The following is an 18,793-nucleotide window of genomic DNA, read 5'->3' as shown; positions in this document are numbered from 1 at the left end:
CACACCATCTGCTAGTTGCATACTACAGCAGAAGTCAGTCGTTGTGAAGTACTGGTAATTCTTCATGTTTTGCAGTCCTTATTAACATGAGTACGTATTGTTATGCAGAATATCACACTAAATTAATTACTGGCTGGTCAGTCAAATGGGCATACAAAATATCACTTTAAAAACTTTTCTTGTAATTTGAAATGCAGCTACATTTTAATTACATTTTTTACTTTTTCCCTGTAGTTTTACTCCTGTCTTCTTTTAGTTGTTGGGTTCAAAATCATTAGTTATTTTATTTAATTTTGTCTTCCATTAGTGTTGCAGTTGTTTTATTTTCAGTAACTTGTAAGTAGGCTCTTGAACTCTGCCCTGTACAATATTATTCTTCATTTTGTGTTCTCATTATTGTGTAAATGATTGTGAAAAGTTTTATTTGTGGTTCAGAGATCACGAAATTCTTGTACCTAAAAGGAAATTTCGAGGCCCTACTCTCGCTCTTGTGTGTGTGTGTGTGTGTGTGTGTGTGTGTGTGTGTGTGTGTGTGTGTGTGTGTGTGTGCTCTAATTTTATTTTAATTTTAAACAAGGAACAGAAACTAGCCAACCTATTTCTTTTTCTTGTTTAATACACTGCCATTGACATCATTAAAAACATTCCAAAATGACTGACTGACTGTGCAGGAGTGTGTTTTGAAACTCTTCCTGTCAGATTAAAAGTGTGTGCTAAACAGGGCCTCAAAACTGTTAACTTGGTTTTTGCAGGTAACGATTTTACTTACTTAGCTGTCCACAGGCAAAACTCAAAAGCCTGTCCTCACAGCCTAAGTTCTGCCAGTGCATCTCTCCTACCTCCCAAACTTCATAGAAAACATCCTGCATGCCTTAATGGACTGTCACTCTTGTAAGAAATCAAAGAATGGAAAATCCAGGATGGAATGTAACAATACCAGAGAAGGAAAGTAGCTACTACACACACACACACACACACACACACACACACACACACACACGCACGCACGCGCAACTTGCACACACGCCTGCAGTCTCAGAGAACTGAAACCACACTGTTAAAAAAGGGGGATAAGATTTTTTAAAACAGCATATGTGGGTCCTAAGTTTCCATTGCGAGACGGATGTGCTGTTAAATCTTATACTGTGAGAACTTTCACACAAATAATGAACACAAAATATTAATCTACATTATTAGGCAAAATAGAACATTACAGATATTTGAGGAAAAACACTGATGAGAACTAGTCTGAAAAATCAAATCATTCATTTTTGTGCCATTAAATGTCATTCTGTTGTAAAACACCAGCTTTAAAAACAGCGCTGTGTTAACAATGGTGCAAATAGTTGATATTGTAAAAAATCTGTCTTCAGCCATCACTGTTAATTACAGTAGGAACACAAAATACTGGGAAAATCATTGAGGAAATTTCAATATATGGCTCTCGTGTCTGTCACTGGACCATGCTTTGTAAATCCCTCAGAATTCCTCGAAGCAACTGCTCAGCCCTTCAGGTGGTAGCTGTTTGCTATCACTGGCAAGTAGCAAGCTACCATTTGATGATGTTGAGCATTTGCCTAGAGGAAATATTGAGGGATTTACAAAGTGCAATCCAGTGGCAGACCTGAGAGCTGTATATTGAACATATCCGGTGGGAAAGTCTAAAGAGTAAGTTTGAGGAAACTGACAGCTCGCACTGTGGGTAACAAATGATGAACTTCAATGAGCTGGCTTGACAGGATGACATCTGGCATTTTGTTGTTGACAGTGTTGGAAAACTGGTTTACTTTTAAGACAAATATCTCGGTTGCCTTGGTGATTATACTGAAAAATATTCAGTTCCAGTACCTCACAATAGAAAATCCAGGATGGAATAATGACAATATTATGTAAAGTATAGAATGCTACTCACCATTCGAGGTGTGCCCAAAAAGTAAAGTGACTTTAATTTTTATGAAAAAATATTTATTTATTTATCAATATTCATGTTGTTCCCTTCAAAGTAATTCCCCTCAGATACAATACACTTGTGACAACGCTTCTTCCAATCCTCGAAGCACTTGTCATAAGCACTTTTTGGTACAGCCTTGATTATTTCCAGCGATGCAGTTTTTTCTCCTCAATCCTTAAAATTCTTCGTCCTTTCATAGGTCTCTTCAGTTTTGGGCACAGGAAAAAGTCACAGGGGGCCAAATCTGGTGAATATGGTGGCTGATGCATGATTGTCGTGTTGTCTTTGGTCCAAAAATCTATCACAAGCAACAATGAATCAGCAGATGCATTGTCATGATGCAAAAGCCATGAATTGTTTTTTCACAATTCCAAATCTCTTTTGCATATTGCTTCTCGCAAATAGCGCATAACGTCAAGGTAATACTCCGTATTGACCATACGAGCTTGAGGCAAAAATTCGTGTGCACTATGCCATGACAAGTGAAAAACACAGTGAGCAAAACTTTGACATTTGATCGAACTTGGCATGCTTTTTTTGGTCTTGGTACTCCGGGATGCTTCCATTGGGACAATTGGGCTTTGGTTTCGACATCATAACAGCAAATCCATGTTTCATCACCAGTTATGACCCTTTTAAGCAAACCAGGATCATCATTGACATCATTCAAGAGCTGCTGAGTGACGCTCATGCGATGATTCTTCTGACCAAAATTGAGAAGTTTTGGAACAAACTTCGCTGACACACGTCTCATGTCCAAAACGTCAAAAAATAATTGCATGACGCAAGCTGTCAGGTATGCCAACATCCTCAGCAACTTCTCTTATGCCAATTCGATAATTTTCAAAAACTATTTTCTTCACAGGTTCGACGTTATCATCTGTTATTGATGTGCTGGGGCGTGCAGAACAAGGTTCGTCATTGGCATCTTCTCGGCCGTCTTGGAAGAGCTTGTACCACTTTTTTTTTACTTACAGCAAACTCACTGTATGCCACTGTCAACATTTCAAGTATTTTAGAGCACTTGATTCCGTTTTTCACACAAAATTTGATGCAAATTCTTTGCTGCATTTTTTATAATTATCGAAAATCGCCGAGTGCACTAAAACAGGTCTAACCTTTCCATCAGTCAAAAACAAAGTATGCTCTACACTTGAAACATACGTTCAGGACATCTTTACAAACGTAACCAAAAAAAAAAAAAATCAATAATTGAATGTATGATGACTGTGCAGTTTGGAAAGTCACTTTACTTTTTGAATAGACTTCGTATAGTGGAGATGTTGAGTCACAGATAGACGCAACAAAAAGCCTATCAAAACAAGTTAGCTTTTGACTAAAAGGTCTTCTTCAAAATTGGATAAAACACACACACACACACACACACACACACACACACACAAATGCACACGCACATGCAAATGTAACTCACACAAGCATGACCACGGGGGGGGGGGGGGGGGGGGCTGAGAGAGAGAGAGAGAGAGAGAGAGAGAGAGAGAGAGAGACCCAAGCACTTAGTAGTACAATTGTGTCACACAAGTCCACATTTCAGTTGCATTGAAATTGAAGTCTTCTTAGCTCTGATGCTTTTATAAAATTGAAAATTATTGCTTTCACAGTTGTGTTATGAACAATGGTTCTTGTCCACTTCTTCATTCTATCTTACTCTGATGTTCCAGCTGAGTGTGCTTCAAGAGCACCACACGGAGGAGCTGCGCAAAGCACGGGACGAGGGTGCCCGCTATGGCACGGATGCCCAGGTGGCGGAACTCCAGGGCCAGCTGGCCACGCAGCAGCTAGTCATAGAGCACCTGCAGGAGAAGCTCAAGGAGTGAGTGTGTGGCAAATGCTGGCTAGAAACAGAGGGTGCACGGTTGAGTGAAAATTAGGAGTCCATATTATTATGTAACATATGAAAATTCCTTCATTGCCCTCATCTCCTTGTTGACATATTAAATTTTGAAGTACATCCAGTAGTGAATTCTTCATGACGAGTTAAATTGAATAAGTGGCTGGGAGTTGAACTTGTATTGGAGTCATGCAGTTTCATAAATATATTAGACCATTTGAAGTATAAGTACAACTGTGACAAAAGTTTTCCACCAATGCAGAAGACAAACATTTTATTGCTGAATGAATGTCACTACTAATTATAGTTTGTCCACTTTTTAATATCTTCTGAGAAGCTTTTTCTTGTAAAAGTAACATCTGTGTAGTTCAACTACTACTAAGTGGTGAACTTCACTGAATGTGACAACTACTGTATCAGTAAATTCCTTGAAAATGCAGTTATAACTTCAAATATGTTGGACTTAAATGGAAAATGAAAATATTTTGAGAGAAGGTGACATATTACTGGTAAAAAGAAAACCGTACCTTTAAAAAACTACAGCCGTAGACACTAGTGATAAAATGTCTGATAATAAATTTTCTGCTGTATCCAAGTAGAGAAGCAGCACCCAGTACTACCAGTGCAAAAAAAAAAAAAAAAAACAGCAGTCCTAGCTTTCAGAACAACAAGCTATTTCTTCAGAGAGGAAAGAGGAATTGGTTGATAGAGTTTGAACTTAAGGTGGTAAATTCCTCTTAGCCTGAGCTTTGTATTGTAAGATGGCTCTCCTGTCCACTTTCCAACCAAATCCTCATTCTAACCTGAAGGCTGTCAATTCAACTAAGTACCTGGGTGTAAAAATTACGAGTAGACAATATTGTGGGGATGGCGAGCCAAAGGTTGCGTTTCATTGTCAGGACACTTAGAAGATGCAACAAGTCCACTAAAGAGACAGCTTACACTACACTCGTTCGTCCTCTGTTAGAATATTGCTGCGCGGTGTGGGATCCTTACCAGGTGGGGTTGATGGAGGACATCGAAAGGGTGCAAAAAAGGGCAGCTCGTTTTGTATTATCACGTAATAGGGGAGAGAGTGTGGCAGATATGATACGCAAGTTGGGATGGAAGTCATTAAAGCAAAGATGTTTTTCGTCGTGGTGAGATCTATTTACGAAATTTCAGTCACCAACTTTCTCTTCCGAATGCGAAAGTATTTTGTTGAGCCCAACCTACATAGGTGGGAATGATCATCAAAATAAAATAAGAGAAATCAGAGCTCAAACAGAAAGGTTTAGGTGTTCGTTTTTCCCGTGCGCTGTTCGGGAGTGGAATGGTAGGGAGATAGTATGATTGTGGTTCAATGAACCCTCTGCCAAGCACTTAAATGTGAATTGCAGAGTTATCATGTAGATGTAGATGTAGAAGACATATCTGTTGTTCCAAAAATTATGGGGTTGGTATTAGCTTTTCTGTCGGTTTCTTTTGGCGGTTCTGGCAGTTGTGCCTCCTGGAGTTAGCCCACCTGTCTTCCTGTACACTTCTGGGAGAAAAATTACCAAATTGGAACTCAGTGTGCAGTTATAGACATTATTCAGTATGTAGAGCATGTGATGGCATGTTTTACATGTTTCCAGTTCAGTTGACAGTTCCATTTTTGCACATAATTTTTCAGTGACTCCAGCCAGTCTGGTTAGAGGCCAGGCAGTGACTTCAATTAAGACCACAGCTTGCGGCACCTGAAAGAGGCTACTATGTTAGCCCTCATAATACCGCATTAAAAAACTTTACCTGGAACCCTGAAACACACCACCAATCAGTTGTATTGGGAAACATTAGAAATAAGAAGCCTGTGAGAGCCGGGTACATGCTTTTGAGTACCACTCTGACACACAGCTTTGAATTGTTAGAAATATTCAGTGTGGTGTACTACAATCATAAAACTGTATCATCTGCGTTATACTGCAGCCAGCTTCATTTATTTGCTTCTGAAGTGAATGTCAATGTCTTTTTATTTTGTCTCGTGTATTTTTTAGTGTGTATCTACCTTCAGAAATGTAGTGCTAAATACGAGACAGGTTCATAAAGTAGAATTACTCTATTTTCGTAACTTCACCTGCCCAGCCTCAGACAGACAGTGTTGTGCATATATAACAGTGTCAGGTGTGGAGACTTTATTGATAATATTCACACTCTTTCTACATTTCCAGGCTTGATCTGTGTCAGGAGCAGATAGTAGTTCTGAAGACTGAACGGGACCATTTGGAGAACAGTGTTGTGGAACTACGTAAGAAAATATCTGTTCTCCAGACTGACAATGACCCGGTAAGTCTTATGATTTGACACTTATTACTTTTGTTGTGAGTGTGGACTATAAAATAATTGTTTGTTTGCTGAGCGTATTCCCTCAGATTTTTTTAATGATACAGTGTATAATTCCAGTTCACATATTGTAATATTGCTATAATAGTTGGAAATAATAATCTTGTCACATGTGAAAAACTGCTGGTAACAAAAATTGTTAATCTGATGTTACTCAGTGTCCATAAAATGGTAAAGACTATCGCAATTAGTGTGATCATCAACCTACATCTGTGCTGTGCTGATCAAATTTCCTTTTGTAAGTGATAAAATACCATTGGCTGAATTTAAACAATAAATTGAATGGCATAGATACTTAAGTGCTACAAAGAACAAAGTATTGTCTAAAATGAAGAGGAGGTGGATGTTTCCCCTCTGAGCTTGCTCATTTGTTGTATTGTATATCACCTGGGTCTTATTTGTGTTACAACTGTCTCATTGAGGAACTGATATCTCATGAAGAAAGTTTGATTGGTCACTAACATATTATTTTGGAATGGCACCCCCTTTCCTGAAACAACATGCCAACAAATTATGCCTCAAAGCATGTGTCTTTGAGAGTACATTCGCATTGTGTTCACCCATCTCCAGATATTTATACTTATTTGCACATTGTGAGCATTGTTTCTTTACTTATGAAGCTTTACAATAGCTGTCTTAAAAACTTCCATTGCAAAATTCTGCATTTGTAAATAAACAGTGTTCATGACACATAAATAAATGTAAATATGTGGACATGGGATGACAGACATTTTGAAATGTTATCATGGAAAATACGCCCCCATAAAGTCAACTGGTTGCTGCCAATTCATTATAAATTACCTTCAACTTCAAAACATTTCGTGTATTCACAGTACAACAATCCTCGCTCTCTGTCAGTCATTAGATTGGTGATCATACAAACGTGTTTTAATGCAATCAGCCATCATATTAATTTGGTGGATAACTGTTCATCTTGATAAACTCTTAAAAAAGAAATCAGGACTTAGTACAGCTGCGATGTCCAAGAGGCACTCCTTTAGAAATTCACCTTCAGTAAAAGGCTTTATCAATTTGGCAATTATATTTAGCGCTGGCTTTAATAAAAGCCTTTTTGTGGTGTCTTGAAATGAAAATTAATAAAGCTGCTGGCCTAGATGATCTACGCCCAGAACAAATAAAAATGTTCGGACCTGTTACCAGATGGTGGTTACTAGACATGATGAACAAATGTGTTCTTGAAATGAAAATCCCCAAGACATGGCGGAAGGCAAATATAGTAGCTATACCAAAACCTGGAAAAAAAACCCACAGACCCTAAAAATTTTCGGCCTATCTCCCTGCTTTGTCAGCCCTATAAAGTCTTAGAAAGAATGATCCTTAACTGCATCTCAGAACATGTAGACAAGAATATAATTAAAGAGCAAGCAGGATTCCGCCCAGGAAGGTCATGCTGTGGACAAATCCTCAACCTTACACAGTACATAGAAGATGGATATGAGCGGAAACAAATTACAGGTGCAGCCTGTATCGACCTTACAGCAGCTTATGACACCATAAACCACAGTAAGTTAATATAAAAAATACATAACACCACAAAAGACTACCGACTGGTGCAATTCATCCAGTGCCTGTTGCAGAATAGACGGTATTTTGTCACGCTGCAGTCGAAAAAGAGCCGATGGCGGACCCAGAAAAACTGCCTACCTCAAGGTAGCGTCCTCGCCCCATTGCTGTATAATACTTATACCAATGACCAACCGATCAGCATGGACGCTCGCTCCTTCATCTATGCAGACGATACAGTCGTTGCCACCCAGGGAAAAACCTTTGAAGAGGTAGAAAGTAAATTAACTTTAGCGATTGAAAAGCTGGGTGACTATTATGATAATAACCACCTCAAGCCAAACCCAGCAAAAACCCGGGTCTGTGCTTTTCACCTACGTAATAAGGAAGCAAGGAGGAAACTCAACATAAGCTGGAAGTGACAACATCTATCTCACTGCGACACACCAAAATATCTTGGGATTAAACTTGACCGTGCTCTCACCTAGAAGGAACACTGTTTGGCCACAAAGATGAAAGTGAGTGCCAGGAACAACATCATCCGCAAGCTAACAAATAGCAGATGGGGAGCGCAACCTACAGTTCTCCGCACGTCAGCTTTAGCTTTATGTTTCTCCACTGCGGAGTACTCGGCACCCGTTTGGCAAAATTCCACCCACGCTGAACAAGTAAATATAGCATTGAATGAGACTGGACGCATCATGACAGGATGCCTCCACCCAACTCCCACAAAGCAGCTGTACCACCTCATGGGCATAGCCCCGCCAGACATCAGGAGGAGGACTGCCGCAGAAATCGAGAAACATAAACAGGAGACAGATCCCAGGCATCCAATGTTCGGATACATTCTTCAACCTCGCCGACTTAAATCAAGGAAGAGTTTCCTACGAACAACTGAAGCAACTCTTTTATCGCCTAGAGCACGACGAGAAGAACTGTGGTAAAATGTGGACCCAGGAAGACCAGGGAATAGCCCCAGGGAAGAACCCACAGCTGGCTCTGAACTCCCATATACGACCTGGAAAGCCCTGAATAGACTACAAACAGGCTTATCAAGATGCAGAGCAAACTTGGTAAAATGGGGCTACATCAGTGCAGACGAGCCCTACGAGTGTGAAGAACAGCAAGACCCACAACACCTACTGGTCTGCAGGAAACTAAACAATTCGTGTTCGACTCAAGACCTATTTGAAGCAAATGACAAGGCTATTCAAGCTGCAGTGTGTTGGGCTTCACGTCGGATATGAGTATCGCTCTGTTTCGCATCCTTAGCGCTTATCATTATATGTTACATACTTTTCTATATTATTGTAGTTAATTTACCTTATAACCATGTATTGTTGTATTATAACTGCTTCTCTTGCATTGTAATATAATTTATTTTTGTAAAATGGTGATGTCTTGGATACGATAAATAAATAAATAAATCTGGCAATTTTTCTGCTCACTATAAAACTAGCTTTAACCAAATTGTTGCACTGTGTCCTCAGTTTGGCAAACATTTGCTGTTGCTTGTCCAAATTGGAAATTAATATTTTAATTTTGTCTTTCCACAGTTGTCCTGTAAGCAGTGTGTTTCGTAGAAAAGTGCCATTTTATATTAAATTACTTCACAAAAGATAGTGATTCACTGCATAGCAAGCATATAAATTGATGTTTGTACATGGTAAAGAAATAATTGTCTCTCCATTTCTCCTGGATTTGGCAACATTGAGAATATACTTTCCTCCTTTTAATATAAGACATTTCGCAAATAAACTTAGCAAAGGTGCACAGAAACACTTGCACGAAATTAAAAAAGACAACTAGTGTAGAATGTTAGGTGTGACAACACAACCAGTTTGTTCATCAAGTTATGCTCCCAGCTGACACTGTTCAAATTTGTTATTATTGTGCCATCGTTGCCTACTGTCAACATTTGTGATGTATCAGTGTGTAGCACAGATGCAGGCAGTAAGCAGTAAAAGTACGTGTGTGTTACCAGCACTGATTCAGAGGTCAAAATTTGTCTCTCTGCATCCCTTGAAGGCAGTAAACTGTTTTCCCCACCCTCAGTATACACATGAGCGTAACAGCCATGATTTCATGTTAAGACTGGACATATGTTTCTGATTGTTGTTCAAATACAGTGGTGGCAGAATGACATAGCACATGAGCGAAGTAAGCAAAACTTTCACTTGTCTATGTCATGAGCTGCTAACCTGAGACAAGCCGAATGTCAACAGAAATATGAAAAAATGCATCTTTTGTGGCATGTAATATGAGCATCCTCCCTCCCTCCCTCTCTCTCTCTCTCTCTCTCTCTCTCTCTCTCTCTCTCTCTCTCTCCCTCCCTCCCTCCCTCCCTCCCTCCCTCCCTCCCTCTCTCTCTCTCTCTCTCCCCCCTCCCTGTCCCTCCCCCCTCCCCACCCCCTAAATTCTTCCTCAGACTGGGCTTGAAACCAGTTGCAGGCAGGATCCGACCCAAATGCTGCTAGTTCTCCATCCATTCTCCGGAGCCTTTTAAAATGGTACCAATCACAGAGAGGTGTAGTGGTTGAGGTATTTTCCTGACGTTCAGAAGGTTGTTGGCTCAAATATTGTCAGGTGCTGCGATTGTTTTTGTTTTAAAAAAAATTACTTTCATAAGTATTTTTATTCACTTAAGTGTAATTTTGTTTTTTTTTAGCTTCTAATTCTTTGTTATATCATTTTAACCAACACATTAACTACTTCATTTATTCTTATTTTGTCTTCCAATATTTCTTTTTTCATGTGGAATCTTTGTGCATGTCATTTTAATTGATTTCATTTATGTACCATTATAGTTAAATGTTTAAATTTGCTAACCTGTCAGTTAAAAAACATATTATGTTTTAACCTATTTATATTGGCTGTGAAATTTTGTCAAAAATGTGTTTTTCATTACAAGATCTACTTTTTTGGACGGCAATTTCCCTACAAACATGTAAAACATAAATTCTTGTTGCACTATGGTCAGAACAATGCAGGTGAAGATTTACACGAAAGAAGGGCATGCATACAAATAAAACAAAATTCAAGAAAATGTGGAATGTAAATAATGAATGCTGTAACATGGACAAAATTATAAGATGATAAAACACAACAAATTAAATCTAAGTTAATACATAAAAAAATTTAAATTAAATGCACAACAATTCCAAATGAAAAAAGAATAATTGTAAGACAAAATAAAATAAAATTAAATATTTTATGTGACAAAGGATTAGAAATTAAAAAAGGTTACATTTAAATCAATTAATTGAATAAAAATACAGATTAAAGTGATTTTTGTGAAGATTTAAAAAAAAAAAAAGAATTGTAGCTATTGATGAGATTTGAACCCCTAATCTTCTGGACATTATGGACCTACCTTAACCACTACAACGCAGTACACCTCTGTGAACAGATATCATTTATAGTACTTTGTGATTGGATTTCATTTATGGGGCTCTAGAGCAGGGGTTCTCAAATTTTTCCTCGGGCAGAACACTTTGAGAACCCTGTTTCTTTGGTGGAACACAGTACTTATTTCAGAGGTTAATAAAATTTTAAAAAATGGGAAAAACTTTTTTTATTGAGTTATTACTTCAGTTTTAAATCATAAATATTAACACAGAAGTAGTAACAAAGTTAAAAAAAATAGTTACCTTCAAAATGTTAGAAAAAACCTGCCACGTTATTAATAGATTTTGTGGAGCGCTTGCTACAGATACCATTGTTCTGGATTGGATGAAACGGTTTGGAAATTCTGCTCTAGAGCATCACATGAAATTCCAAGAAAGGTTTTTCGTCAGTTGCTCACAACTGATGGCTTACTAGGGTCAGTGACTGCAGAACTTGATGCTTGCAATTGTAATCTGCTCCAGAGTTATAGATGGTCTCACAGCGTTGATCACACCTGTGGGGGGGGGGGGGGGGGCCCTTCTTATTAGAACATATTCCAGAGGCATAATCTCACACATAAAAGTCATACTTCGTGTTGTTAACTGATTTCTTGGACCAGGCTAGGGTTACTCAGTATCAAATCACATCAGCCTCACCATCTCAAATTTTCTTGAAATTTGGTGGAGTGCTGTTGATATGGACATAGAAAAATATGAAGTTTTACTGAGATATATCAACTCGTTTCTGAATTATAGAGCTGTAAAGTTATCATAAATGGACCCAAAAACAGGGACTGACAGTTTTTTAGAATTTCTGTAGAAGCTTTTCTGATTGAGGTGCAGACCTGGGGTGCATACCATTTTACAGCATTTTTCATGCCCTTTCGTGTAGTATACAGTAATATGTAGGTTAATATAAAAAAATCTTTCCAAAATGAAATTTAAAAATTATTAATTTTTTTCAAAAAGTACATATTTAAAAAAAAATTCCATGAGTAGCTAGTATTGTAAATCGTAGACCAAAATATAATTTGAGATGATAATTTCTTTATTAGTAAAAGAAATGAAAACTGAAGCTCTCTTTTTAGTAATTCAACTGTGTAATTGTTACAGAAGTACTCACTGTCATAGAGTGAGTACAGCCCTCCCTGAGTGGATATGTTCTGGTTACTTTCTTGTGCACTGGTACTAAAGATTATATATTGTTTGCACCAGATATTTAGCACTTCAGTAAAACAAGGTGTTATTGGAAGCTACAAAGTGATTTAAAAGTCAATCATGAAAATGTAAAATGTACTGGATAATTCTTTACAGGTGATTTTCTACTTAAAAATTAACTATGTTTGAGTGTTTTTCCCCCTCAATATGGAAATTGACACATTGCCCCTCAAGAGGGAAACACACAGTTAGAATACAGTGTTAAATCCGTTACAGAAAAGAAATCACTTAGTTAGAGGCAGCAGAAAGATCAGAATTGTTACATCATGGATGCCTGAATTGTACCCACAAATAGTCGGCGGTTCAAAAATTTATGACAAATGTGGGAAGGAAATTACTATGTTAATAATGCACAGTCCCTAAGTGACAAAAATATTGAACATGAACAGAGAGAGAGAGAGAGAGAGAGAATCAGAAAATCAGTACTGTAGTCAGAAAATAGAAAAAGAAAGTGTTTGTAAAAATTAGATATTTTTTTCTTGTTTGTGTGCCTCCCTGTCCATTAGCAGTATCTCACCATGAAAATGTTTGATGGGCTGTGCTCGTAAAAGTTACTTATTTCTCAAACTGAATTTTCTATTGTCAAACTTCCATGACTTGTTATGAGTGTTTTATTCATATTTGCTCATTCATTTGTATGGGATAGTATTATTAATTAATTTCACATTAGAATATTTTCAAAATGATTCTGTTATGCAAACACTGTGTTACAAACATTTACGGATATGTTTTGCTGCACTAGCACAAAAGCAAAAACACAGTTACAGTGTGCAGGTGGAATGTGTTCCAAGAATCTTGTACAATGACTTTCTCTTGTGCAGGACCATATGAAGCTTGCATCCCTCCAGTCACAACTGCTGACACTGGAGCAGCGGCACGAGGCACGTGAGCAGCGCTTGCAGACAGTGGTGGCCAGTTTGCTGGAGAGGAACGCAGACCAGAGGCGCAGGTTGGCGGGGCTGCACGGTGATGAGGATGCGGATGCCTTGCGGCGCCGTCTGCTGGAGAAGAACCGCCAGCTCGCCGAATACCGTGCTGAGATGGACCACATCCTAGCTGCTCTGCGCCAGTTCTACCAGCAGCATGGTGATGCACCCAATTTTGTTAGCAAATCGTAGTCTCTTCCTACGTTGCTACTTTTTGTGGGTGTGCAGGTGACATGCTGACTGAAGCTTTTGTTGTGCTTTAAGATGACCGCATCCAGTTGCACACTACTCACAGTCCAGATACAGCTACTTTGTGTGCTGCTTTACACACTATTTGTACCGTGGTATTGATTGTAGAGCAGTGAGGGCCTCGTCTTTAGTTGTAGTGTTTGTAAAATCTTGTGTCACAACTCAGGGCCAGAAATTTGCTTTGGGAAAGACAAGAATATGCAAGTGTAAAACTTGTTGCTACTCTGGGGTTATTGCTGCTGTGAGTGAAAATGGAACTAAGAGATAGAGATGTATTTATTATTTTTTGTAGTGTTGTAACATGTAGGAAACCCAACATTGTTAAATAACGCTACGTATCCGTGCTATTATTGTTTTAGAATGCTAGAATATTTTCAAAACAGAGTGCTAGAGATGAAGAGGACACATGTCTATTGTGTAAAGCAGTGTGTAAAAATGTGGGTGGCTTGACAGAGTTACAGTAAACTGCAGAACTCAAAGAAGTTGAAAAAGGTGCCTTTTCTTTTTTGTAACTTGATATTCAAAGTAGTTCTTTTCTAAGAAGTGTGCACAATGACTGATGTGGTGGAAGCTGGTCACATATTTATCTGCGTTACACTCTCCTTCCCTACTTCTTTAAGTGAATTAAAGAATTTAGAATTTCATTAGGAAACAAAGGTAAATGGGGAGTGCTTTCGAAATATAGGCCACCTCTTGCATTGTAGTGACGTAAAGACAAGAAAATTGCATGGGATACCCCAGAGCTCTTCTCAGAAGAGACTGGTTGTGTCCTAAATGGCATTTTCTGAAAGAGTTATTTTGTTAGTGGCTGAAATATTTATGCAATGACCAAAGTTCCGCAGATAGTTTGCAGTGGTGCCTTGTTCTGTGAAAAACCCTGCAAATCATTGAAAATTTTTGGACAAAATAGCCAGTCTTAATTGTGATGAAGAAAATGTAAAGGCATTCAGCATTTTGATATGTTCAAGTCTTGTTAAGTTTCATTGCCAGATTCTGCAGTTCATGTGTTAATTTGTGGACTGGACTAAGAAGTGATGACGTTTTTCCAGTATATCTTAAGAGCAATTTGTGTTTGATGTGCGCCTTTGAAACACTCACTGCATTATTTGTGCTTCATCTCTAGCTTTTGACTTTAGATCCATGTCTGACAGCCTAATGATGTTAGGCCATTAGATTGCGTCCATGATGTGCAGACGGTAATGTTTAATTGGAATTCTATGTCCATTACCATATATTTGTGGTATATAAATGTGCACTGCTGCAACTAGTTTCATGTATTTGGAAAACATAAAGTGAAGGTTTCTATAAAGAGCATCATCTTCCTGCCTGTATACGAGAATATGTAATTAATGTTTGCAAATTGTCAGCTGTGTTGAACTGTATGGGCTTCATTGTACATTAATGAGTATTGAAATTGTTTCTGAGAAAAGAAAAAATTATTCCAGCAGGTAAAAGCAGTCACTTGTGTAACTAAGGTTATACAATTACTGAAGGTGACATTAGTATGCACCTTGGGACTCATGTGTCTGCCTTCACAGTTTTCTGATGATTGTTCATCATTCCCGTCCTTCAGTCTCCGTCAGTTCGACTAGTTGTAGAGTAATATATGTAACCTACTGCTGTGCTGCAGCCCTGCGGGTTCAGTGTTAAGGATCTGCAGTACTTGCATTATTAGAAGATTAGGGTGTCCATATACAGCTGTTACTGCCATAAAATAAATAGATCAGAAAGTAGATATTTGATGTGTCATATGTTTGAGTTCTATTGTATTGTGTTAAAACATGCAGTTTATGTCTTTGACTAAATTACAAGAAGTTCTTTAGTCCTTGTTCATGTGCATATAAATGAATAGTATTGAAGGTTTGTATTACATTTATTTTGTCATATTGACAACAACTAAAATTTTGCTCTTAAACTTATTCAACTTCCACCTTATGTGACTTAGTTACTTTGGCAAATAACTTATTGATTCAATAGTCTTCTGTGTATGTGGGCCCATAGGCATTGTAAATTGCTTCAGGGAAGTCATTGTCCAGCATACGCTGTTTTTATTTTTGGGGAAAAATATATTATTTCATGTTTTTTCGCTGTTAACCTGTGTTGCCCCCTTGGGCATTTTCAAGCTACTTGCACATATGTGAAGCCCATCTGTAACATTATCAAATGCAACCCTTGTGCAGATCTTTGTCACAAGCATCAGCCACACCAAATCCACTGGTTTACATTTGAAATAAAACTGCACGTGAAATGGTCAACATATGAAAATTAAATGGCATGTGTGTGAGCGAATTTAATTGTATGCTTTTGTACAGTCAAATTTGGTGATATGAATGACATTTGATTTTTAGATGTTGATTATGTCGTGCATTTTTTTAATAGGAACCAACAGATTTATTGTGTTGATGCTGGTATGACAACAAAGACCTGCATAAGGGTTCAATTTCATCATGTAACAGACGGAATTCACATCTGTGTAAGCAGCTTGAAAATGCCTAAGGGAGCAAAATGATCCAATAGCGAAAAATCATGAAATATAATGTTAATTTCAAAAATAAAAACAGCCTACGCAGGACATTCGTTTCTGTTAAGTAACTTATTGGTTGTTTTGCATTGTTCCTACAAACCTACACCTTATGTCTTTCTTGTTAGATACTGTATACAAGATTTCAGAGCTAATGTTCCTTGTAATTCATGTGCTTGTTTATTTTTATTGTCATTATGATGCATTAACAATCAAATCTGAATGCAGCCTCTGTTTGTGTAATTCTATAAATTCATAGAAAGTGGTAACTTGTGCAACTACAAAGAATCTCATGTAAAAAGTCTTATTCAAGTGAATTCAACTAATTCTTTTCTTAAAAAACAAATTAATGTAACTTATGTATTATGGAAAATGTACTTTTAGTATTTTCATGTAAATCCATAATGTGTAACTCTCACCATTTTTCTCTAATGTCCTATTGCTTATTCTGCTTGTTTGGTGAATCCACTTCTTTCTTATAACCATCTACTAATAATAGGTATGAAATTATAGATGAGGTGGCTAAGATGTGTTTGACAAGTGCAAGATTGTGAAAAGTGTAATCACTGTTTGAGATTGTTGGCTTGGCTAATTTTTTGTTGGGTACCACTCCCCTGATATATGGATATTGTTGTTCACATTAAATCCCCTTAGAACCTTCACCCCTTGTGCTAAAATCTAATAGGGTAGTACAAGGTGCCATTCTTTTCCCACCTTTGTTGACAATACTGAAAGAAAGAAAAAAACTTACTTTCCAATCTTTCCCAGGTAATCCTTCATCAGAAGGGTATCTTTGAGTTTGTGCAATGTACAAGAAGGGGAAGTACAGGGTAAATATGAATTGTGGTGGCACTTGGGGAAGTACCTTCCAAAGAGAATAACGTCCATTTGTTATAATATGCACACACTTAAATATTGGAGTTGATAAATCTTGGGAAGAAAGAATATTTTCATATATTGTGATTTTGTTACAAAAAATTTTACAGTCATTTATGAGAGTATAAATTTCGGTAAGTGTTGGGTCACTGAGTAATGTAACTCCATCTCAAAAAGTCATCTGCATCATATAGCAAAATACCATTATATAGGAATGCTGTTTCAAAAGACACTTAAAATTTCTTAATATTTTTTGATAAATTTAGGTACGTGAGAAAGCAGTAGTGTTGAAATGGAAAAAAAGCAAGCCTTCCAAATTTCCTGTCTCTAGCACACACATTTATTAGATTTGGTGGAATCTGATCCACAGCTTTTTTTGTAATTAATATTGATTTTGCTTTCAGAAATTGGTAATAATCAAGAGCTTTTCAGTGAAGAATCAGCAGACAGAAGGCCTGCAACTGTGGAAATACTTATGTGTTACATGATTATGTGTATTTGTTGTGCCAGTACTGCCATGTTATATGGGAAGTACTGAATGAGCAGTAAAGTAGTGATTTATACAAATTCTCTGGTTTACAACGTCACATTTTATGACATGTTCATGTGTGTTTGTCACTTGTATGCTTAAAAGTATATAATTATTTCATAAATATAGTCAGTGATAGCATCAGTTCATTGTTGTACATGCTTACTGGTACCATTGTATAATACAACGATGTGGAAAACTTTAGGGAAAAACCTCAACACGAACACTATCTTCTCCTTCATTTAAGCCAATATTTATATCGTAAGGTAAATGATTTGATACATGTCCTTAGTTCTTTTTGTTTTATTCAGACAGAAATGTGACTCATGAAAAAGAGTGTAAAGGTCATGCTGAAGCTATAATGGGGAGCTTATAATTTTTTTTCTTTTTTGTTCATTTGTCTTTGTGTTCTCACATTACCTTAATGACTATTTTGTAATATTTTGCTTAATTACTTGTCTTAAATAAAAATATTGAAATGTAACTTTTGGGAATTACATTGAACCTTCTGTCGTACAAAAAACTCTATATATAGGTTTGTTTTTTCACCACACATACAACTATAAAAAAGATAAGTGTTGTCCAAATAATAGAAACATTCTGTAAGAAGTACAGTGGAATGGGATTTATTTAAGTTTGTCTTTGTCTCGGATACCAACTCCCTTTGTGAACAGCTTATTGCTGATGCTGCTGTCTAAAATATAAGCCCCATAAGAATCAGTGGCAGTAGTAGAAAGAAAAAACTATTCAATTCTATAATAATTTTGAGAAGTGTGCAGAAATGATCATGCAAACAGTATGATCTCTATTCACAGTAAAAAGTCAATATCTGATTTTATAGATACTAAAGCTGCACCATCCTGAAGAACTTGTATGCAAATGTAACTATCACTCAGAAGATTTCTTTGTAAGTTTCAGAAGGTCTCGACCCATCTTGCCAGTCAAAGTTTGATTCCTGATTTTTTGAAGCACTGTCTCTGAGTTACTGGAATATTTGTGTGTTAGCTATTCACATATGACAAAGCAAAAGACTGCAGCCAACACACAGTGCCAAACAATGTATAAGGCAAAGGGGAACAAAACAAACATAACGCATAAGAGGAACACACAATTAAATGAGACAGAAGTTCTCAACTATCAAAATTTAAAAATAATATTGCAATTACTTTTTTAACAGTTAAATTATTTCTGTCATTTTAAGGAATAGCCAAATGGTCTGATCCTCAGTTGCCACCCAGTGATTAAATTGTTGTTTGACAGTCAACATTCTAAGAAACACACAACTGCAACTGATTTTTTGTTTGTGAATGGTACATGTGGTATGATTAATGATGCCATTTCAGCATCAGGAGTTTGGAGGTAGAAATTTATCTAAGCTTTATTCCCTCCTGCCCTCAGAG

The 18,793-nt window shown here is 37.3% G+C and overlaps 1 protein-coding gene across 1 annotated transcript in view; it reads left to right on the top strand.

Annotated features, from left to right (window-relative positions):
- The window catches only part of LOC124595126 (centrosomal protein of 162 kDa), a 241,962-nt gene extending 224,085 nt beyond the window's left edge, over window positions 1-17,877 (top strand). The window contains exons 13-15 of the mRNA XM_047133724.1: window positions 3,634-3,785; window positions 5,993-6,107; window positions 13,114-17,877. Coding sequence (XP_046989680.1) covers window positions 3,634-3,785; window positions 5,993-6,107; window positions 13,114-13,410 — 564 coding nt within the window. The 3' untranslated portion in view covers window positions 13,411-17,877. The remainder of the gene's footprint in view (window positions 1-3,633; window positions 3,786-5,992; window positions 6,108-13,113) is intronic.
- Window positions 17,878-18,793: the final 916 nt, after the last annotated feature.

This window comes from Schistocerca americana, chromosome 2 (genome assembly GCF_021461395.2).
Source record: "Schistocerca americana isolate TAMUIC-IGC-003095 chromosome 2, iqSchAmer2.1, whole genome shotgun sequence".
NCBI classification, from domain to species: Eukaryota; Metazoa; Arthropoda; class Insecta; order Orthoptera; family Acrididae; genus Schistocerca; species Schistocerca americana.
Note: the sequence above shows the minus strand (reverse complement) of the source record. Positions and strands in the feature narration are given on the sequence as shown.